Source organism: Cricetulus griseus, chromosome X, assembly GCF_003668045.3.
Source record: "Cricetulus griseus strain 17A/GY chromosome X, alternate assembly CriGri-PICRH-1.0, whole genome shotgun sequence".
In the NCBI taxonomy this organism is placed as follows: Eukaryota; Metazoa; Chordata; class Mammalia; order Rodentia; family Cricetidae; genus Cricetulus; species Cricetulus griseus.
The window spans coordinates 93,110,939-93,135,642 of NC_048604.1; the positions used below are offsets into that span (position 1 = coordinate 93,110,939).

Sequence of the window (24,704 nt, forward strand, 5' to 3'; positions counted from 1 at the left end):
TGGAAGAGAATACTGCCAACAAGGGTTTCTGAAAATATTTGTATCTGACTTATTTTTACTCTTTCTTCTATATTACAGATTACAGAAAGACTTTGCATATAGCTTTATTAACATCTTATTGGTGAAGTAAATATTGTCACATAAAAATTATTTAGGCGATTCTGTTAGATTTTGGCTTTTTTTGAGACAAAGCTCCATGTAGCCCAGGATCACCTCAAATTCTCTATTCCTGTGTCCCATCTCCCATGAGTTGGAATCACAAATGTGCACTGCCATGTCTAACCTTTTGGTTCCTTTATTAAAACAAGCATAATAGGGAAGAGATGCTGTAAAAACAAATTTTGTACAAATGCAATAATTGTTATAGGTTAGCCATGCTGGTTGATATCTATAAATTCAGAATTCAGAAGGCTGAGGTGGGAGAAATGAGAGCTTGAGGTCAACCTGGGCTACATAGCCAGAACCTGTCATTTGGATTTGTTGTTGATTGTTCATTTGTTTTTGAGACAGGCTCTCTCTTGTAGCTCTGCATGTACTGGAACTCACTATGTAGACTAGGCTGGCCTTTGCCTCCTGATTGCTGGGATTAAAGCTATGTACCACCTTGCCTGGTCATAGACCCTGTAATGTTAAAATCACATAAGGGGGCAGTGAGATAGTTCAATGGGGAAGTACTTGCAACAAACCCAATGAACTTAGTTTGATTCCCTAAAGCCACATGTTGGGAAAGAACTGATTGCTCGAGTTGTTTCCTGACCTCTACATATATGCCCATGTACATAAATATGCACATACAAAATAAGTAAATACATAAATGCAAAAAAAATGAAAAATATATAAAATCAATAAAGGCTGTTAGGTTAATTATTATTTTCATAGCTTAAGTTCAATATTTTAAAACTATATTTCAACATGAGAACAGAGTCACAAAAAGATAAACATGGTATGTACACACTCATATATGATTTTTAGACATAGATCAAAGGATTACCAGTCTACAATCCACACTGCCAGAGGAGCTAGGAAACACAGAGGACACCAAGAAAAGATTGCATATTCCCTCGAAGAAAGGGAGGGGACAAGAACCCCTGAACAAAGTGGGAGCATGGGGCATGGGTGGAGAGGGAAGAGGTGGGAAGGGAAGAAGGGGAGGAGGAGGAGAACAAGAGGGCTGAGACAGGGGAGGAATAGAGGAGGACAAGAAAGGAGATGCCTTGATAGAGGGAGACAGTACAGGTATGAAGAGAAGTCTGGCGCAGGGGAAATGTTAGGGGATCCACAGGAATGATCCCAACTAAGAATCCAAGCAGTGGTGGAGAAAATGCCATTGATGCCCTTCCCCTATAATGAGATTGGTGTCTACCTTGGTTACCATTCCTAAAGCCTTCATCCAGTAGCTGTTCGAAACAGAAACAGGCACCCACAGCTAAGCACTGAACCATACTACTGGAATTCAGTTGTGGAGAGGGAGGAGGGATGAGCAAAGGAGCCAAGACGGGCTGGAGAGACCTGCAAAAAAAGTGGAGCTGACCTAGTGAGAGCATGGAAGTCATAAAGCTGCGGAAACAGCATTGGACTGAACCAAGCCCTCTGAATATGGGTGCCAGTTAGGAGATCAGGGCAGTCTATGGGACCTCTAACAGTGGAGCCAGTCTTCAACCCTAGAGCACAAATGGACTTTGGGAGCCCATTCCCTATGGAGGGATACTGTTGCAGCCCAGATACAGCAAGGAAGGCCTGGACCCTCCCCCAAAAGACTTTGAAGGTCCCTGGTGAAGGGCCTCACTGTCCCTGGGGAGAAGTTGGGGGATGGGTTGGAGGGGGTTGGTGGGGAACATGGGAAGATGGGAGGGTGAGATAATGGAGGGATGGATATGTAAATATGAGTGGTAATTGAACAATTAAAAAGATTGCAAAACTGAGTATTCATTTTTAGAGGTTTTCAGGCTTATGGAGGCTCTTGAGAGACATGAAAAAAAGAAACTTAATTGATATCTATTTCTTTTTCTTTCTTTCTTTTTTCCTTTCTTTTTTCTCTGTGTAGCCCTGGCTGTCCTGGAAGTCACTCTGTAGACCAGGATGGCCTTGAACTCAGAGTGATCTGCCTGTCTGTACCTCCCAAGTGCTGAAATTAAAGGTGTGTGCTACCACTTTTTCTTGTTTTGAAATAGTAAAACTGATGATTTTTCACTGAGTTAGAAAATACATTCTAGTTATAGTAGTTCTTCACCTTGATCAGCAGTAACACACATTCAAGTTAGGAACTTTCAATGTCAGAAACAACTATATTTTTCTGTATCTATAAATATTAATAGCTCCCTAAGTTTTCATATAATGAGGCCACTTAACAGTCAGGTTGTCTGCTAACATATCATGCTATTTTTATGTTAACTAAAATTGAGAAGCAGCATGCAATGTTATACTTACACATCTAGAAAATTTAATAAACATGGACTTGAAGATATATGCTAATGCTAATATTTGTCTTTGAGGAAGAGCTCTAAGCAGAATTGAGAACTTTGTAAGAATTTTTCTGAAATAAGACAAAATTTCAAGGTGTCAATGTGAAGTTCTGGACAATGTGGGCTTGCTAGCTATGCTATTCTCCACTTTTTTCTGTCATTTAATGTTTTTAAAGTTATAAAACAAAATAGGAAGACAGCATTACCCATACCTTACAAGATAATATATGAAGACAGTCCCGAAAGGGCAAGGACATAAGAACTAATATGAGTATTTCAAAAAGATTACAAGAAATGTTAGCTCATATTAAATGTAATACTTATTGTCTTTTGATGATTGACAGTTACAGGCTATTAATTTAAAATACACAAATTAATTACACAAATACAATTCTGAAATCTTTTGAGGCAATTGATCCCACAAAAATAATCATGCATTGATAAGGCAGAAAACTTCGTCTGTCAATGAATATGGTTCATTCTTCCATACCTTATATGATATTACTTTGTAATAATATACTCCGTTTCACTCCAATAAGACCAAATAAAATGAAGCCCAATTCAGCTGTAACCATTTTAGAAAATGTAGGCTGATTATTTACAGAGCTTTTCAGGTCCCTAAAAATCCAAAGGATTTCAAATTTCCAAGATTTAATAGAAAGCCACCAAAGACTAGAAAATTAATTATATTGAGACCATAATTTCTGTAATTTTAATATCTTTTTAGTCAGTCTGAGGAAGCAGTGAGTTACTTTCCATGATGAACTATGCTTGTTTATTCTGTAAGTGTTGAGTAAACTCTTAATCTTTCCTATTAAACTGTCAATACTTTCAAAAAGGAACTGTATAGACAACTGCCTTGTAACTGTAATTTCTCTAGGTGTCCCATGGATTCTATGAAGTCAATTCACCTTATAAATATTTCATTACACTGACTCTCAATGTTCAATTTCTATAATAAATGTTTTACAAATGAGGTATAAAAATGTAACTTCCAAAAATTATCATTTGAAAATATAATATGTAATTGCCAAACTCATAGTACATTTAGTTTCTTCACACTTCTTTCTATTTTGTACAAAAAAAGATCGAGTTTCACAGCTTTAAAAACATTCTGGATGTGAGTTTGATTTTAACTTTAATGTGCATGATCTCAGCAGATATTTATAATAAAAATAATTGAGCCTTTCTCTCCATGAAGTTTTGTATTGCATAAAAGATATAAAGAAGTTGATATTAATACAATGAAGGTAACATTGCTTTGTAATACAAAGATTTTCTAGCTTCCAGATGTTCAAGTTACGTACTATAAAGATCATCTAAATTATCCTAAGGGAAAAAATCTATATGATAGCAGTGAGGGAATTTTTTCTTTGTGAAAATTTTAATTAAACAGTTCAACCAAAATTAAACAACATACACTATCATAAACAAAGATATACATTATATATTAATTTTTCTAGATTTCCCACCTTTTTGGAAGAAAACTGACATTACAATTTATTCAAATAAGTTCCTACTATTAGCATTAAAAAACTTCTTTAACCCATTTATATTTTACCTATTTAATTTGTATTTTCATGGAAAAAAATAAGATAATTTTATTTTACTGAGTGCAGTATTTTAAAAGGACCATTTTCTTAGGCATTCAATTAATATTCTAGATTGATAACAATCAAGACAGAATACTAAAATCCTAGTAAATCTAAGCAATAGCAGAAACCCAAATTATAGGCTTAATTTGATATGCCTTCTAAGGAAATATACTACACACCAGATGCACATTTACAGTTTCTTAATAATAGCTAGCAACGAATGGTCATAAGCTAGAATTTGATCCTTGGGCAAAAAACAACAAGTCATTTATTTCCTCTCAACGGATTGCACTTAAACATTTCTGAACATGCACTGCCTTTTAAAAGGAGAAGTAAACTTTTTAGAGTGACTAAATTTAGTCATAGACACATAATATGTTGTGGGGAATAAATTGAGTTGATGTACTATGCCTTACTTTCATTTAGAAGCTCTATGAAAAAAAGACACAGTTCACTATGTTCTACCTTACCTGTCATGATGATCAAGAATATTCTAGGAGGCTACCCCTTTACACTTGGCTCTGAGGTGACAGATCTAACACCCAGGGTGGATATAGACTATGTCCACTGCTATTGAAGTCACTAATATTTTCAGATTGCTACTGCAGTGTAATCTCTCTTATTTTTAGTGATTAAATCCCCAATTAAATACAAGGAGTAAATAACATAGATATGATATGAATATACAATAAATGTAGTTTAATACAAAATTATGTCATTAATTTTCTAGTTCAATACAAAAACTATCATTAATTTTCTAGGGTGTCCATTCACTTCAAGAAATATGGGTGCATTTTTCAGAGGTACTATGTTATTCTTCACACTGTAACATATAATCAGTCTCATATTACTGCCACCTTCATTTAGTTCTATTCTTTTGCTATTTTGTGTTTATCGACAATTTAATACCATTTTTATAAGTTGAATTCAAGCTTGCTCTTTCTAGTTACTTAATTCTGATGAGTTATTCAGGCTGACACCACTAGGTATCATTTCAATCAATTATTTTACTCATTAAGGTCTAAATTCACCTGAATTACCTATTTGATGTTGACTGTCATTCTGACCCAGTCTAAGGCACTATGTTATTAAAAACCGTATCTTCAACTAGTAACTCTGTATTTTTGTTAGTTTGCTGATTTCATCTTATATAGGCATGAAAAATATGTCATACGACCTATGTAGAGACTAATATGTAATCTTAATATGATCTAGGCACAGTCTGATATATAATAAATGATTAAGATATTACTAGTGCTTCTTGTTTATCTAGCTAGTCCCTACCCTTGTCTGTTGGTAACACAACAGAGTCTAGCACTGGTTCTCCTTTAATTACAAGTGCATAATAAAATACCTGATGTTACTTTCAGCCTTAATAATTGAAAGTCTTTGTAATGAACAGCAGTGAATGCAGAGACTAATGGATGCACTAGGTCCTAAGAGTGAGTGATGTTTGAATGTTTATCCCTAACAGTGCATTTATACCATTTCAGCTACTGCTCAGGAAAACATTCAGGAAGGAAGGACTATAAGAATGCAATAGCTGGAAGATGGGGAGAAGGTCTGTGAAATACTATCTTCCAGGCATGACACAGCCCATGCCACTGTGATTTTATATCAGCAGCAGTGCCTGCCTTGGGCCTACAAAACACTGGGCCTATCAACAGTCAATAATGGATTGAGGGGGTCTCATGGGGCTCTAATCCTTCCTAGTGAACTACTAGCTACAGATGGATTCAGGGGCAAGGGCAGACACTGTATACAGTTACTGATGAGCCTAGATGTTCTTATAGGTAGCTCCAGATTCATGATAACACAGATGACGCTGATTATATCTAGCAAGTTACAAAATAAAACAAAAAGACAAGAACAGCAGAAAGAGACTTACAAGGAGGAAAGAGAAGATGGGGGTTGTGGGGAAGGGTCTCAGAAAGCATGGCAGGTGATAGAAATCAATGTACTATATTATATATGAAGCTGTCACATAACCAATTTAATAAAAGTTATAATAACAAATCCAATGATTCAAAGAACAAATCTAATCCTTTTAGACAGATATTTATTGCAGGGAGAGATTATGAGCCGTGTGTGTGTGTGTGTGTGTGTGTGTGTGTGTGTGTGTGTGTGTGTGTGTGTGTGTGTCTATTTGAGACAAAGTTTCATAACGTAGCTCTGGCTAGTACTGTGTACTTCATTGGGTAGATGAGGCTTGCCTTGAGTTGGCAGTTATTCTCTTGCCTTTACTTTCCAAGTGCTGGGATTACATATATGTACCACCATACCTGGCATATGAGCCACTTTTAGTTATAAATTCTAAACCTCTCCTAGGCTTTCAGCTGATCAGGTTCCAAGCTGATACCCTTACAGATAAATGAATCTTAGGATCCATACTTCTCAACACTTTAGCCTTTAGTAAAGCCTCCATAACCTGCATGTTTAAAATGCTTCACCCACAGTAATCTTGGGCCGACATTTGTTGAACACTGTTCATGGTCATTTGTATCTTCTCCCACCTCACATTCATTTTCTGCTAAAGTGTAAGTTGAGGACAGTGATCATCACAACTGACTCTATATTAGCATTATTTGTGACATTATTTAACAGATACTGATGTATTGATTTAATCCGTCTTGGGTGGTGGCCAAGCATTGGTACTTATAAAAGCCCTTTATTTAATTCTACGAAAAAGCTAAATTTGAGGAGTAATGAGCAACTTGATTAAAGCCCTGAATAATGTCACTTATGTCATATCCCTAACTTTGAATCCAGTCACTTAAAAACTTGGCAATAACAAAGTGTAAAAGTATTATGTGTGTAATCCTGGCATTTGAGAGTTTGGGGAGGGAAAATTATGAATTTTAGGGCAACATGGCTAGCTACTGACACCCTGTCTCAAAAAATGAGATGATGATATTAGGTCTATCTCCTTAAACTATATATACAGTCCTTTCCTTCCCAGTGATTGAAAAAAAACAACAACACAAGGAATAGGGTTTTTCTCAGAAGATCGATGTGAGGGAGGGATTAAAAAGTGTAGAAAAAGTACCTGGGGGGATTTCATTCCTAGTAGAAAGTACAGAAAGTATCCAGAAATTAAACATTTATGTATGCACTTTAGGTGAAAAGAAACAGAGCATGTACTGAAATAGTCAATAAGTTGAGGTAAGGAATAGAAAACAGTAAGATATTACAAAGGGAATTAATAGTTGTAGTGTTGATAACTCCTGAAAGGCATCACAAAAGACATTTGAAAAGCATTTGGGAAAAACTTGTACAACCCTCAACAGGAGTTAGATACATATGTAAACCAGAACCAATAAAGAGGTAGCTATGGAGCTGGGTGGTGGTGGCACAAGCCTTTAATCCCAGCGCTGGGGAGGTAAGGCAGGCAGATCTCTGTGAGTTCAAGGCCAGCCTGGTCTACAGAACGAGTTCCAGGATAGGCACCAAAGCTACACAGAGAAACCCTGTCTCGAATACAACAACAAAAAAAGTGTTAGCTACAGTAGATTTAGAACCAACAAAAAATATTGATGCACTGATCTCCCATCTAGCACTGCACTGTTCAGGGACATTATATTTCATATTTAAGGCTCAGATTTCCAAGTTTAATATGAGATCAAAAGTGTTGGTTTTATGGTCCCCTGGAGAAGGAGAAAGGGTCAAGATCCCCTGAGCAAATTGAGAGCACTGGAAGAGGGGGGAGGGAGTTACGAGAATGAGAAGGGGAGAAGAGGAGGAATGCAGAGGTCATGAGGGAGTAGAAAGGTTGAGTCAGGGGAAGAATAGAAGAAAGGGTATGTGATAGGTAGGGTTTTAGTTGGGGGGTGTTAGGGGAGGACCGGAGGGAGAAGGGAACTGGGATTGTCATGTAAAACAATCTTGTTTCTAATTCAAATAAAAAATCATAAAACAGTGTTGGTTTTAAGTACAAATGATTCTAAGTAATACTAGAAATGTACACATGGATTTGGAGAGGGAAGAAGTAGATTGGATTATAATGGGGAAATTTTTCCCTATCTTGAAATCAAGTCTCTTTCTTGAGCCTCTGGTCTTATTCACAGTAATTCCTATCATGTTCATTTCCTCAAATCACTATGAAGGATGCTGGTATCGTCACCATTGTGTTAACCCTTTTCCCCTAAAGGTACATAGACTAAGAGGAAAAGGAATAGAGGAATAAGCCACCTAAGAATATGTACAACTAATTTTGTATGTGCCATAATCACAATATAAATGTGATTGTAAAACTAGTATTTTCTGGTTAGTTCTCTTTCAGGCCATTGTTAGTGTCAGAATAGTTCCTGAATCTAACTTAGAAATTCTGTAACCTTCTTTTGGGGAATTTTTAAGGGGAAAGGTATACATTTTTCACCAATTATTTATGTGATAGGTACTAGATATGCTAAGGCCTTCTGTTTTCACAAAATCTGTCATAGAAAATCTTTTAGAAATGTACTGATATTACTTTTAGTTTGAAATTTTAGAAAGAGTAATCACCATATGTTGCAAATGGTAGCACACCAGGGAATAACTTCTGAAGCTTATTTTATTCCCTATGAGGGTCTCTAGATCTACTAACATACTTTTCTACATCTGTTTTCTTAACCTAATATTTTGCAACTGTTTCTTCACATAACATAGGCAGAATGACAAAATTTACTTCTTACAAATTTTTGAGAAAACTATAAAAGTGTTCGAAATAAAATATGTGACAAAATAGTTCATGGATTGAATGAAAATGGAAAAATGGAATAAGCAAAAATATTTTGAGAAAATGATACAGTAGATCATAAACTGTATAACTTAGCATGTATACTTTGGTGTATATATAAATGTGGGTATACACACAAATGATCAGGAGAATAAACTTGTCAGTGAATATGAGCAGAACACAATATTATATTCAGTGAAATAAACTAAGCTATAAATAAAATTAAAATTTAGAAATATACCAAGTGAAAAAAGTGAGATGCTTAGTGACAATACTTTTCTAAATCTCAGACACGCATCATTCTAAGTGTTTAACAAAGTATTATATATGAATCTTTAAAGACAAAAGACCAAAAGGACAAAAAACCACCGGAGATGATACAAAGACATGATAAGGAGTATCTAAATAATGAAAACACTATTTATCACTCCACCTATTGCATTCATAAGATAGATTTATGTGATATTTATTATGCTGTATAGCAAACCTGCCACATATATTTTTTTGCACATATGGAATATTGCACATTATAATTCAAAATTTAACTATAATATAGTAAATAAGGTAGATGTCTGAGAAGTAGTACATTGTCAATTCCCATCTAAAAGAACTTAACTAGTTCAGTATAAACCATCTACTCTTTTTGGTACAGAAAATGCTGTTTTGGTGGGATGACTTTGAGAAATTACTAGCATGCAATAATTTATTAAATCATTCTTTCATCCTTAGGAAAATATAGAGCTCTTAATGATTAGTTAAGATCATGAAACTTTCTTATGTGTCTGTACTTTTATCGGATTATAACATTCTAATTACACATAGACACATAGGCCTTTGAAAACATAGTTATACATATATTTAACATACTATCAACTTTGCAAATCCCCTTTTATGTGTATCCAGATAAAATCTTCAAGTTATCTGACTACTCTCTCTAATATTTCTATTATCTGACTTTTGATCTACTGAAATAAAATAGGAAACTGGTAAAGACATAAATACTACTTTTGATTAAAGTAGCTCAAGAAAACTTAAAGGACAAACTATATGTGAATTGAATTAAAAGTATTAGTTTAAATATGAAGGAAAATAGAATCAACTTTCATACCATCTTTACTGAGTATACAGAATTAATATAATTCATATTGCTTAAAAATTATATATAAGGCTTGCCCTGGTTTTTGGTCTGAAATGCTCTAGTTTCAATCCCAAGAGCCCTGATTCAATTTTCAGGTCACCTAAAATGTCTGATTCAAGAAGGCTTAAGCACTAACCCTGAGCATGCAGTTAAAGTATTTAAAGCTGTGTTTGAAATGACTATGGGACTACTCTGGCTCAGCTTTTCATGCCTTAGCACTGCATGAATTAAGAATATATTTCTGCCTATTGAAGCACAATTTAGGCCACAATTTTACATCTTTACATGTATATAACTAAAGTTTGATTTTTACTATTACCTTTAAAACACATATTATGTACGGCTATTATATACTGATATGTTTTGATTGTTAATGTTCAAATCTAGGTGATTTATAAATGTGTGAGTGGCAAGTTCATATATGACCAACATTAATTTCTGCATTACATTTAAATGTGAATGTTAAGATATATTCCAGAATACAGATTATGTAAATTTACATTAAAATATAAAGATATCCTAAATTAAAACAAAATATACTTTATTTAATTTTTTGAGACAGGGTCCCATTATGTACTTCTATGGCTACATTGGAACTCACTATGTAGACCAGCCTGGCCTCAAACTCATAAAGATCCAGCAGCTTCCAGATTATATTTTAAATCACTCATTTCAGAAATGTCTTTGATTTCGTGACCATTCAACAGCAAAATGAAACAGATCTTTTGAGCATTTTATGAGCAAGAAACTAGCTCAGTTTAGTGTTTCCAAAGTCTCTTTTGCTAATAATTCTAACAGCCATTTATTAAGTTGTTATGAAATGTTCAACTGTTTAAAAAAAACCCTGCAATAATCTAACAAGATAGTTAATGGTAAATTTTTAAAGGTTAATAATATCAGGGCTCTGGAGTAAGTTATCAAAGTGTATGCCATTTTTCCAAAAGCATATCCAGGACAATTAAGCTCAGATCTTATTTCAAGTCAAGTTCAACTACAGTATTTTATTATAAAATATGGGCATAATTTATACAAAGTATTCATGAAGAGGAAAGGAAGTGATATTCATATACACAGAATATAGTTAGGTAGCGTGACAGCTATTATTAATAAATTTTCCAAAATAAGTCATTAATTAAAAACTTAAAATACTAGGCTACATTTTAAAACATATTATGCAACATTTTCTAGGTATTTATAAATGCATGGTCTACAAACATAAACCACAAATTCTATTTCACTGCCATAAAAAGTTATAATTTCTCATGAGTGTCTAAAAATCCCAAAGTTAAATAGAAAAAAGTAGTTAAATTTTAGTGGGAATATATTTTTAAAGGATGCATACTCAATTGTTCATTTATGTTTTACTTTCAAAATCATAATTGTATGATAGCTAATATAATATTTAACTTCATTTTATGTAAAAGGTATTATAAAATTAAAAGTCTATTAAGCACAAATACATGCTTTAAGTGAGATTGTCCAGCAATATGGATATTTAAAGTATATCAACAAAATAATACCCTTTTCTTTTCTTAAATTTGTATTTATAATGAAGCAAAAAAAAACTATGCCAGGTAGAGAGGGAACAAAATAAAGAAAAAAAAGCTCAGAAAAACAATTTCAAGTAAAGCATTTTGCCAGAAATTGAATTTTAAAAGAAAGTTTTCATACTGATATTAATAATTGAAAATCTGATTTAAAAATGTTTTACAACACTAGAAACTATTCTCTCACCATGTAATTCAAATTTAAGTGTAAATTTTGGCTGAGAAAACTAACAGACACTAATGAGAGAAAAAATTTTGTACATTTTGTTTTTAATAAAAAAATATTGTACACCTTCTTATCAAATCTCTTGTTATACTCCTCTTTTTTTTCACTTGACTTATCTTGGCCATTTTTTTATCTCATTTCTTTTGATGCTTCCAATAACTTTGAGCTAGACATGATCACTTATGTTTACAAATTGTAAAAGCCATGACATGAATTTTCCAGTGTGGACTGATCTTCAGCAGAGTTGGCTTACAGCTCCCCAAACAACCTGCCTTCATCCTTCTTCCTTGTCCCATGTAGTCTCAAACTCATCAAAGTTTTACCTTTAGTGCTCATTTCTTAATTAGTGACAATCTCAGTTTTTGTCTGAAATAGAGCATATTAAAATGGTACAGTAGAATTATTTTAGGTTAGGCTGATACCCAAGAAGACAGGCATCATGCAATTATTTCAATGCTGACAAGAAATGCGTGGGTACCTGTCTCATTTTTCTGATTCAGTTGCTGACAGGGCTCTAAAAGAAGCTTCAGTTCTTTGTGATAATTCTTTTAGTTTAGATTTTAAAAACAAATTTCCCCATTTTTTCTTGTGTTTTTATAAGGAATTTTATGTAGGGAACAAAAGTGTTAGGGGAAAATATCTTTAAAAGTTTCAAAAATCTCAACCTATCTAAACACAGAATAAGTTAAAATGATATAGATTAAATTAGACTAAGAAAATTCCTCCAAATGGAGATTTTCAAAAGAAATTGATAGTGCATTTCCTAATTTTAACATTATTCAAAATAGAAGTGTCCAACATCAATAAGAATTTTCCACTTACTTCACTGTACCACCCCTTTGTGTTAAGAAAGGGAGAAAAGCCATTTATGACAGTTTATTTTTAGATATTGATCATCTCATCTTGCTGCAAAGGGAATAAAAATAATTAAAGTAGAGTGAAAAATCATTTTAAGCACAGCATATTTCAAAGCATAAAACTGCTCAGATGAGAGTTCTTGAAATCCCGGTAATAAATGCATGCCCTAGATATTTTTTAAAGTCTATACCTTACTTATTCAAATTGTCCTTTTAAGAGTCAGTTAAAGTTAAATTCGTATATTTAGGTACTTCATATGATTCCAAATAAACCTTTGGTTGCTATATATACATAATGGCTGGATGAGACAATTTGTTGGATGTTAACTATATGTAATTTAATTTAAAATATAACTTTAGCACTTGTTTATAATAGGTTCTTTTGTCAAACTTAAACTAACATTCCTTCAGTGTGGAAAAAATTCCTTCTTTTTTGGTACCTTAAATTTCCTTTTGGAAATTTGGAAAATATAGAAAAGTAAAGTCTTCCCATAGATTCACTATCTAGAAACAGTTAACTATTCTATCTCAGGATTTTATCCATCAGTACTCATTTATATTCATACTATGGGCACAAACAGAACACACATCTCAGGAAACCCCAGACTATATCATTTACAGCAGAAAAGCTGTGAAGTAATTCAGAGATAATTTTTTTCTACTAATATACAAGTTTCCTAAAAGGCACATTTTGTTAAAATTAGATATCTGTATGGTATTTCAGAAAAGATTTTATGGTAGCCTAGAATATGGTTATGAGGATAAATAATCACTTATTACATATTTTTCCTTTTTATAGCAATGAGGGTTGAAGTAGTGCCATATGTATACAAGCGCTCTATCACTAGCTATGTCATCAAGCCCTAATAATCTTATTTTAACTAGTGAAGAGAGATTTAAAGTGATAGGCATCACTAGTTTTTTTTTTTAAATATGAACAACAGAAACAGAATGGAAGCATTATCACATGAGAGTTAATAAAAAATAGTAACACTTAGTTCTTCTTTCTCTCTTTCTTTCTTTGCAAAAGACAAATGAACATATGCTGGCCACAGAGGATAATTCTGCTCAAGCAATTTATTTTTTAACCAATAGCATATATGAACTAAGAAAGCCACTGTTTCTGTCTTCAAGGAGTTTATCATCAGATAAAAGTAAGATAATTGTTATAGGATATAACTGCCCCAAAAGGTATGTGAAATGCTATGCACAGAATGATGAGGAACTCTACACACAACAATGAATTATGCATCAAAACAGAGGATAAAAGAGCATAATACAAGTGACTAGTCTAATCTTTTACAGAAAAAAGGTAAAAATGAATGTGTGGGAAAGTAGAAGACCAACAGCAAGGTGTTACACTTAATTTCAACCATAGCAGGAACGACATTACAATAAAGATTCAATATCAAGAGAAGACATAAACACTTGTGGGAAATGAGAAAAGCTACATGAATGAAGTAGCATTTCTCAAAGTCCTTAAAGGACAGGACATTATTTTAATAAGGCAGAGATGAAAGCTATACAGGCATATTATACAGAGATATCATAAGACAAATAGCTAAACTAAGATAGTTTTACTAATGATACTTTATCTGTATGAGTTAGAGTACAGTGAATACACATGGGAACTCCTGAAGACAAAACTGAAGTTATGCTGGAATACCATCTTAGCTCCTTTGAATCCCATAGGAAGGAGTTAGCAATTCATTTGTAAATAGCAAAATGGGCTTAGATTTGTGATGACTAATTCAAAGGTCATCAATTCTATACTTGTAGACAGATTAAAACAGGATGTCACCACATTATTATTAAGAGGAATTTGCACTTAATGTTTCTTTTAAGGAACAACAGAACTAGGCACAAATTCAGCATGTGGAAAATCAAGGAAAAAAAGAAGAACATAAGATTTTGCCTTAAAGTAAAGATGACACATCAAACAGGACATGTAATGGGAAAATGAGAATGAGGTAGAAATGGTTGTGACAAATGTCATGTCATGAGCTACCAAATTTTAAAATACGGAAGCTGGCAATGTATGAGCAAAATGTCCTAAGAGGGCACACCATATCTTCTGAACAAAGTAAATAGTAGGTGGAGGGTACAAAAAGTTCTGTGTTCTAAGTACATTTGGAGTATTTTAGTAATTTTATATTTGGTCAAGACAGTGTGTACTTAAATTTCAGCCTGTAAAATAATGTCTCCTCTAGTCTACTTAATGTTTTCTAACCTCTAAATTGCAAAACTTAAAACTCATTATTGCCTTATAATAAGATACTTAAGGAGAATGTTCAGTAAAGAACAAAGCTATTTGAAAAGTCCTATTGAGAATACCAACAAGTCTTTGAGGGCAATAAGAGAATGGAGTATGTTTTATATATAAAGTAACTGTCAATAGCAGACATTCATGCAATCTGCTGAAAAGCAAGAAATCAATTAAGTACTAGTTGCATGGCAGGCTCTTAAAATCACAGAATGTGTGGGCTAGCCACATCTGACATGTGTTACATTTCTCTGCAGAAAAATGTAAATGCACTAGAAATTATTTCCACATTCTTCTTAAAATAATAGCTGAAGGTTAAGAATAAAAGTGTATTGTACAATCTGTGATTTATAAACACAGAAAACTATTTTTACCTCACTTTATATATAACTTTTGTTCAAAACACCTTTGTGCATTGCCTTTTCAAATAAAAAACATTGATTATATGTGAGTAAAGCAATGATTTCTTGAAGATCTCCAAGGATTTCGAGCAAACTCATAGCTGTCATTTTGAATTGCCGTCTTAGTTTATAAAAACAACAAAGTGTTAGCCCACTACTCAATAAGTAGCAACTTTTATTTCACAAATAAACTTGAAAATATTTTCAAATTTGATATAATAAAACAGCAATAAGTATGAATTCCTTTAGTATAAAAATAAAAAAACCAACGAATCTCATCTTAATTTCACAATATTCTAATTGTCTTTGGTCTCATGTAAAAGTAAAAAAGGATTAAATAACACATAATATAATCACCATAGATTTTTACCAAGTTACAGTAAAGTGTTAATAATTATGTATTTTATTACTTTATGCACATAGACTGTGTCAGAAAACAAATACCTAGAGATAGAGTACTATTCTAGAAAATACATTTTTAGGAAATGTTTCTGATATATTTTTTGTTATTGTAAATTATGATTTGTTTGTTTTTATTGGTTCTTGTTTGTACACCAAAGAGAAAGAAAGGGCCTGGAATAGGGAGAGTTGAGAGGTGAGGGGATCTGGAAGGAATAAGAGGAGGGGTACCATGATCACAATATATTGTATAAAAAAGATTTCCAACAAATAAAATGTTTCTGATAAGCCATAACAACAGAAAACATTAGCTAAAAAGTTATGCTATTGCTATTACATCTATTCTCTAGAGCAGTGCATGTCACCAAAACCACCTAGAAAAATTTGCAAAGATGCAAGTTCTTGGGCCCTACCTATATAATACATTTGGAGTGGGTCCCAAACCTTCAAATTCTAACAACTTTACATGATATCCAACAGCAGTTGGTTACACTGAACTCTACTACTCTGGAACGTAGGCCAATAGCTATGACTGAAATTTGACCTATTTTTATGAATCAAATTTTAATGAATCCATGTATTTATGCCTGCCTGCTGTATTTGCCTTAAAATAAGAGAGACAATTGTGATAGATTCAATCTAGCCTACGAAGTTTTAAATATTGAGTATTTGGGTGGTCAGAATGATATGATGGACCTCATGGCTTTTTACCGAAAATATTTATTAATCTTCACTCTCAAAGTGAAGATTAATTTTCTTGTCGAGATTTTTAAAAAATAATACAAAGGGACACAGACTATTGGAGTACTTCTAAGCTAATGTTTCCCATGATCTTATAAAAATGAAGTTAGGTATTCTAGTTCATTTTATATCTTCTGATAATCTTACGATTCATGCATACTTTACCAGTGCATAATTTTCTTTTTAAGGATCATTTGCTCATTTTTCAAGTATAAAACAGCTAGTAATTTAACCAAAGGAAACACTGTCAGCCAATACCTGTTGCACAATTGTTGTTAGTTCCAAGCAGAGCTGTATGACATTATTTCTTGTGACTGAATAGTCTGTCACAGCAGCAAATGGTGACCTACAAAGGGAAAACAAAGATTATGATCATCAGCTTTTGAAAATCATCAAAATGAAATAGTATAACATAAGATTTCAAATAAGATAAAGAAATGAATTGTTCTAAAGCTTACATAATGATAAAACACAATATTTGGGACTCATTTAGATTAAAATGAGTGAAATTAAGAATTAAAATTTAGAAATATATAATTTTCTATCAAATCTTTCTTTATAAATTCCTCAATATTTAGTTCTTTGATGCTTCTCTCAAGACTCCTTTACTATATCTAATACAAAACAGCAGAAAAGGAAAGCTTAATCAAAAACAGTATTTCAGTATTTACTTTCCAAAGATACCCAACATTTTAATATGACATTTACTTGAAATACTCATAATTAAAGGCTAGCAATGTTAATAAACTAATGGTTACTGATGGCTTACTATATGTGAATTACTATTCTAATTGTGACATACATACTAATTTAACAGTCATAATAACTGTTATGAAATAGGCATTCTTTTATTATTTTCATTTTATAAAAGAGAACAACAAAGGTAAATAAATGTTCAGTGACTTGCCTAAGCAACAGAATGAGTGAGTGTGGGAACTAGTGTGTAGGACCTAGTGTTCAGAAGTCTGAAAACAGAGCCCACAGTCATATGCAGTTAAACACTAGCATATATTTACCTAGGGTTTATCATTACTTCAATCTCTTTTAAGGACAATATATACAAGGAATTGTTCCATTTCATCTAAGCTGACAATTTTATATGTAAAAAACTTTAAAATAAGACAAAATACTTAGCAGTATTTAATTGTAGTAGCTAAACCTTAGAAATCAAATATATACCAAAAAATCAAAATCTTAACATTTGCTCAGCGTCATTCATAAGGGAATTCTATACTTAAAAAGTAATTAAATTTTAGTTAATAAAAAAAACAAAATCATATACATTACAGTACACTTTAGAGATTCACAACAATGGTCATGGATACTACTCCTTTCACTTTTCTAGCACTTAATTATTGTGCATACTTTTTAGGACACGGAGCATGGAGAGATAGTTTCAGCATTTAAGAGTGCTTACTGCTCTTCCAGAGGATCTGGTTCAATTCCCCAAACCCACATGGTGGCTCACAACTCCAGTTCCAGGAGATCTAATACTTTGTTCTGGCCTCTGTGGGCACTACATGTGAAGGGTGTGCAAACATGCATATAAACATAACATTCATACACATAAAAAATAAAGGTTAAAAAATATTTTTAAAGAATTCAGGATACACCAAAAGGGGGGGGGGCTTGTGAAATGTTAGAATCCTATGTAGAATACATTTTTTTCCTTTGAAAACTAAATATATAATAAGCACATACCCACTAACAATATCTAACGGAAGTTTCTACAGCTTATCAGGAAAACAAATATTTCTCATCTAACACACTGTGGATAACATTCCATTATATTTAAATTGGTATCCATACATTTTAAATTTTCTATGGGTCAAGGAACAATACTGATTAGATATTCCTACAACCCAAGACAGAGGAGGGAACAAATGCAAATTCCCTAGTGTACTATTAGGATTTAGAATTTTTTCGTATTATTCTTTTCCCATGATTACTGAAGATTAAAAATTGATTCACAGAAAAAGGCAAAATAGAAAACTATCCTGCAGCTTTTTCTCACATCATGTTCAACCAAATCACGAATATTTCAATTTCCTAATCTACCACATACTTTATCCTATCTAATCTCTTAGCAATATCTGCCCCTATTGATAATTGTATTTTTCCTTCAAATTATTTTCTTTTGTTCCTACGACACTACTTTCACAAATTCCTTTTTATTCTGATTCTCTCTCTCTCTCTCTCTCTCTCTCTCTCTCTCTCTCTCTCTCTTTCTCTCTCTTGATGCGGGGTTACTCTGCATTGTTCTGGCTGTCCCGGGACTCCCTCTGTAGACCAGGCTGGCCTTGAACTCAGTTCCTGACTCTGCCTCCATCTCTCAAGTGCTAGGATTAAAGGCATGCACCACCATGCCCATCTTGAGCTAAACTTCTAATCATTTTTCAATTTTTGGCGGCCCACGGGGCTCATTTCTTATCCCACATCTCTCTATTCCCTCAAAAAATATTTTTATAAAGTATACAGTATAAGCTAAGACTTTTTCTGGATAAAAATGATATTTGTGAGCAAAGTATAAGAAAAATCTCTGCTCTCTTGAATGACATGTTATAGAAAGAATAGTTAGTAAGAACAATAGGTCTAGTTTATAAGTAGAGTCATATAGAATGTTAGGAAGATCTAAGATTTTTTTAAAAAAATCAAGTAGGGAAATCAAAATATATTCTAATATTTTCCTTACATCTCCTATTGGATAGTGTGTTAGCCAATTTTGATTATTCACTGAGTCAGACATGGCTTATTCATTCCAAATATCCCCATTCTCTGACTCTCCAGCTTTTATCTGCCCCCTAGGCCCTATTTATCTATCCAAACAACTTGAACATTCTTCCATTCTTATTAGTGTTTAATTAATTAAAAAAATCTCTTAGCAGTGGAGAAGATAAACTATGTAGTCAGATTGTCAGGATCTATCAAGTTCTAGTCCCATTTACTCATCATTTGTTTTTAATTTAACCATGCTAAATCCTAGTTTGCCTAATAGTATAATAAGGACAATCCTTTTGACTAAGTAAGTATGCCTGAAGTTATTCATGCCAAAGAGTCACCACTGTGGTTAGCATAAGAATCACTATCAGTAGTAGCAGTTATTAAATCCTGAAGAAGCCTCCAAAGCAGTATTCCTCTTTCTACCTTTGTTTTTCTCCAATCTTCTGCAACAAGGCATCTTTGATATTCACAGATCTGAACAAAGCATTAGTAAATATTAGTAAGGTCAAGAATTTCTTTTTATCTTTTCATTTTGTTTTACTTTATTTTAATTATTTTTTACTTTTTTTGAGACAAGGTCTCAGTAGGTAACTTTGACTGGCTGCCTGTGTAGACCAGGCACTAGAAAATTAAGATACCCACATTCATGAATCAGTAAAATTAATATTGTGCGAATGACCATCCTACCAAAAGCAATTTATAGATTCAATTACATACCAAAATAGCCACACCATTCTTCACAGAAATAGAAAAAATCATCATAAAATCTATATCGAACAAGAAATGACATTGAATAGACAAAGCAATTATGAACAAAAAGAATACTGAAAGGGTTGTCTCTTCCAGACTTCAGGTTGCATCTCCTAGTAATGTCAGGAGCTGTACTCACAAACTCTTACCAACATGACTGATTAAACATGAAACATGCCAAAGTGAATAGGGAAAACCACATAAGGCTCCAATTCTACACAGCAAACTATGGGCACCTAAGGAATGCTGAAAGTGGGAGAAATTGTCTTCTGTGAGAAAGAGCATACCAATTTGTTGTCCAATACCAAATTGTCAGTCATGAAAAAAACATACAAGTAATATTACACAAACAGAGCATGTTATATATATATATATATATATATATATATATGCATGAAATAAGAGCTAAGTAAAAGACAGGCCATGAATTTGAAAGAGAGCAAGGAGGGGAGGGGTATATGGGAAAGTTTGGAGGGAAGGGAGAAATACTGTTATAATCACAAAAATAAAAATATAAAAGCAGTAAAATAATATAAAAACGTGGTACTAGCAACAAACCAGACATGTAGACAAATAGAACAAAAGAGAAGGCTCAAACAGGAGCATACATAACTTCAGCCACTTAATATTTGACAAAGATGCCAAAAACATTCACTGGAGAAGAGCAACCATCTTCAATACAGGGAAAATTGGGTGTCTGCATGTGAAAGAATGAGATTAGACTTGTATATATCACCTTGCACAAAAATACAAATGGATCAAACCTGAAACCTGAAAACTGCTAGAAGAAAACATGATACAGGTGTAGGAAAGGACTTTCTGACTAGGACTTCATTTGCCCAAGAATTAAGGCCAACAATTGACAAGTGGAACTTCATTAAACTAAAAAGCTACTGCACAGCTAAAGAAACAATCAACTGGATGAAGAGGAAGACCACAGAATGGGAGAGAATCTTTATCAGCAATACATCTGTTAGTGGATTAATATCTGGATTACAGGTTGGAGAAATCCGCAGGAACAGCTGGCCTGAACAAGGGAGAGCACATTGACCCCAGATGCTGTCTGGGAGGCCAGTACAAGACTGATCCAGACCCTTGAACATGGATGTCAATAAGGAGGCCTCTGCACTCCAGGGAGGGAGCCTCTGGTGGTGGATTAGTATTTTTCCCTGGTGCAAGAAGGGACTTTGAGAGCCCATCCCACGTGAAGGGTTACACTCTCTGGTCCTGGACACATGGGGAAAGGCCCAGGACCAGCACAGGAAGATTTGGTGGACTTTGCAGAGCCCCCACTGAGGGCCCTACCCTGCCTGGGGAGTGGTGGGTGGATAGGGTGGGGGGTGGCTGGGGGTAGGGGAGGAGGGATGGGGGTGACGGGAGGAAGAGGGAGAAGGGACTTGAAACAAGCTTGTTCCCTAACTAGAACTAATAAATAAAATTAAAAAAAAAATATCTGGATTACATGAAAAAATTTTAAAAATCACAGACTCATTTAAAAGGGGGCCTTGGCTCTGAACAGTATTCTCAATAGAAAAAATGAAACTATTTAAGAAATACCTCATGTGTTCACCACCCTCAGCAACTGGGAATTGCAAGTTAAAACAAGTTTGAGGTTTCATCTCACCCAAATCAGAATGGCAAAGACCAACTAAACAACTCATATCATCTACTGTTGGTGGAAGTACAAACTGGTACAGCCAGACTAGAAGTAAAAAACTAAAAATAAACCTACCACATGACCAGCTAGCTATACCACTCCTTGACATATTCCCAAAGCACTCAATAGCCATAGATACATGCTCAGCAATATTTCTTGTCATCCTACTTACAGCCTATATTTTAAAAATAAGACCCTCATAAATTATTCAATCCCAAGTGGTCATCTCCAAACATGCATACATTTCAGCAACATTAAATGGACTCAACAGCTTGTGTGTGTGTGTGTGTGTGTGTGTGTGTGTGTGTGTGTGTGTGTGTGCGCGCGCGCGCACATGCGCGCACGCGCGCATGCGTGTGCGCAGATGTTTCTAACAAGAATAATTAAAGAAGTCATGAAGTTGAGAGGGACATGAGAAGAATTAGAGGGAGGAGAGTGTGGAGTAGAAATTACATAAGTATACTTCTAATATATGTAATTCTCAAATCAGGTTAGAAATACTTTTACTTTAAATGATTGATCAGTGTAGTTTATATAGGTATAACTAAATTTCATAATGTTATACTATGTTGAAAATATACTTTCATTTATTCAAAATCTGGTAGTATATAGTTTAGTGTCCAAATCAGGATTGAATACCATAACTATATATTATGTATTGATATAATTTAGATGATATAAAACTAAGTGAAATCAACTTCTGCTTTAAGAATACAAAATCTAGCTAAGCATTGTGGTACTTGGGAGACTGAGGCAAGTCGATCTCTGTGCTTTCCAGGCTAGCCTGATCTACACAGGACAGCCAAGATTATATAGTGAGGCCTTATCTCAAAAGAAAAACAAATAAATAAATAAATGTATGAAACCTTTATTTTAGATATAAGGTCTCATTTTTATTTTTAAAGGACACAGTCAGCAAGACAAAACAGCAGCCCACAGAATGGGAGAAGATCTTCACCCACCCACATCTGACAGAGGGCTGATGTCTAAAATATACAAAGAATTCAAGAAGCTAGTCTCCAAAACACCAAACAATCCAATTAAAAAGCAGGGTACAGAACTAAATAGAGAATTCTCAATAGAGGAATCTAAAATGGCTGAAAGACACTTAAGAATTTCCTCAACATCCTTAGCCATCAGGGAAATGCAAATCAAAACAACTCTGAGATACCATCTTACACCTGCCAGAATGGCTAAAATCATAAACACCAATGAGAGTTTATGCTGAAGAGGATGTGGAGAAAGGGGAATATTCCTCCACTGCTGGTGGGAGTGCAAACTTGTACAGCCACTTTGGAAATCAGTATGGCGGTTTCTCAGGAAAATGGGAATCAGTCTACCTCAACTCCCAGCAATTCCATTCTTGGGCATATACCCAAAGGATACGCATTCACACAACATGGTCTCATTTTTTAAAAAGCCAATTTGTATCTTACTGATGTTCCTTGTTGGAGGAATTTTGGCAAGGCTAAATTATCAGAATTTCTTCTAAGATTATTCAACCACAACACAGGGTAATAACATGAGCTATGAAAATAGAGAGCTCATTTAGTTTATTTTTAATTGTAATCCAAGTTTATGGCAATATCCAACCAAATATAAAAATTTAATCTTTTCCATTTCAGATTATAATTTTATACTATGATATAGGTTCCAAGAGAAATGTACAAAATAAGGGCAAGGAGACAATCAGTGCATGCTAACATCTACTTATTCATTGTTCTTTCAGTATGGTCATTACCAAAAGGAATGAAGAAATTCAGGAGAAACTGTCAATTTTCTTACAACATGCAAACAGTAATTCTGCTTATAAAAAGCAAAGGGATTTTGTGCTTGATAGAGATAAATTAGTGATTGTCTGTTTATCTTGATAGAAAATTTTACAAAAGATTTATATCTATATGATAATGACACAAAACTATTATGAATCATAACCAGATATTTATTATCTTTATTCCTCTGTCTGAGGTTTTCATAAGAAAATATGAAATAATACTCTAGTAAAAACTGATATCTGAAAAGGAATTACTTATGAAACATGGAGAAGAGTATACCTGTCCAACCAAGCAAGGAGACTCTTGGCTGCTCCAATAAGATCCACAACTGAGGTCAGAAAGTCATTTGGCAATTTTCTGCTGGTCCTTCCATCATAATGGCCACTCCTTCTCCTTCCTGTTATGAAGTTCTGTAGATTTTTGGCAGATGCATTCAACTTGTGAGAAAGGGTTTTTAAATTTTCTGTTTCTAAGCCATAATTCTGAATAATAAAACAGAGAAAAATATATTTAATGTCAATATTTCCTTTAGTAAAAAAGTCACTGGTATAAAAAAGAATTTACAGAGGTAAAGAATTACCAGGTAATGGTGGGGGGACAATGTTAGAATTACAAATGAATAAGATAGATTTCTGGTTTAGTGGAGCCCACAGTCAAATGCCTGTTTGGGGATATTAAGGATAGCAATTATAGTAAGATGTGCTAGCTAGTTTTTATGTCAACTTGAAACAAACTAGTCATCTAAGAACAGGGAACTTCAATTGAGAAAATGACTCCATAAGCTATGACTGTCAACAGGAAATCCTGCACTGGTAGTCCTAGGTGCCATAAGATAGTAGGCTGAGGCCAAGCAGTAGTAGTACACACCTTTAAACCCAGGATGTGGGAGGCAGATGCAGGCGGATCTCTGTGAGTTCAAGACCAGCCTGGTCTACAGAGCAAATTGCAGGACAGCCAGGGGAGTTAACACAAAGAAACCCTGTCTTGAAAAATGGGAGGGAGAGAGAGGGGGAGGAAGGGAGAGAGGGAGGGAAAGAAGGAAAGAAAGAAAAAGTAAAAGAAAATAGGCTGAATATTTTCATTTTTCTCTAATCACTCCATGTTCCTTTATACTTGTCTTTAAATATGAAATTACTTCTTTTCAGATAACTTCTCTTTTAATTGATGTACTACTAGGTAATTTTTCATTTAAAGTTTTTGTTTTTATCTTATGCAATGTAGATGGTATTTTGCCTTCATGTATCTCTGTGTACCAATGTGAGCAATGCCTGTAGAGGTCAGAAGTGGATATCAGTTCCTCTGTAATTGGAGCCATCGAAGGCCTTCCATGGTGCTGTAATCTGACTCTGGAAGAGAAGCCAGTGCTCTTAACACTTATGCCATGTTTCTATCCTCCAACTAACATCTTTTTTTGTTCAGAAAGTGTCTTCCCAATGAGCAAGAGCAATGCAAACACCA

At 33.9% G+C, this 24,704-nt stretch overlaps 1 protein-coding gene across 5 annotated transcripts in view; it reads right to left on the bottom strand.

Moving 5' to 3' along the window:
* The window catches only part of Cnksr2 (connector enhancer of kinase suppressor of Ras 2), a 212,512-nt gene that overhangs the window by 146,774 nt on the left and 41,034 nt on the right, over positions 1–24,704 (bottom strand). For all 5 annotated transcript variants that reach the window (XM_027432585.2, XM_027432589.1, XM_027432588.1 and 2 more), the window contains exons 3-4: positions 23,526–23,728; positions 16,602–16,689 (exon numbers count right to left, since the gene is read on the bottom strand). In XM_027432585.2, coding sequence (XP_027288386.1) covers positions 16,602–16,689; positions 23,526–23,728 — 291 coding nt within the window. The remainder of the gene's footprint in view (positions 1–16,601; positions 16,690–23,525; positions 23,729–24,704) is intronic.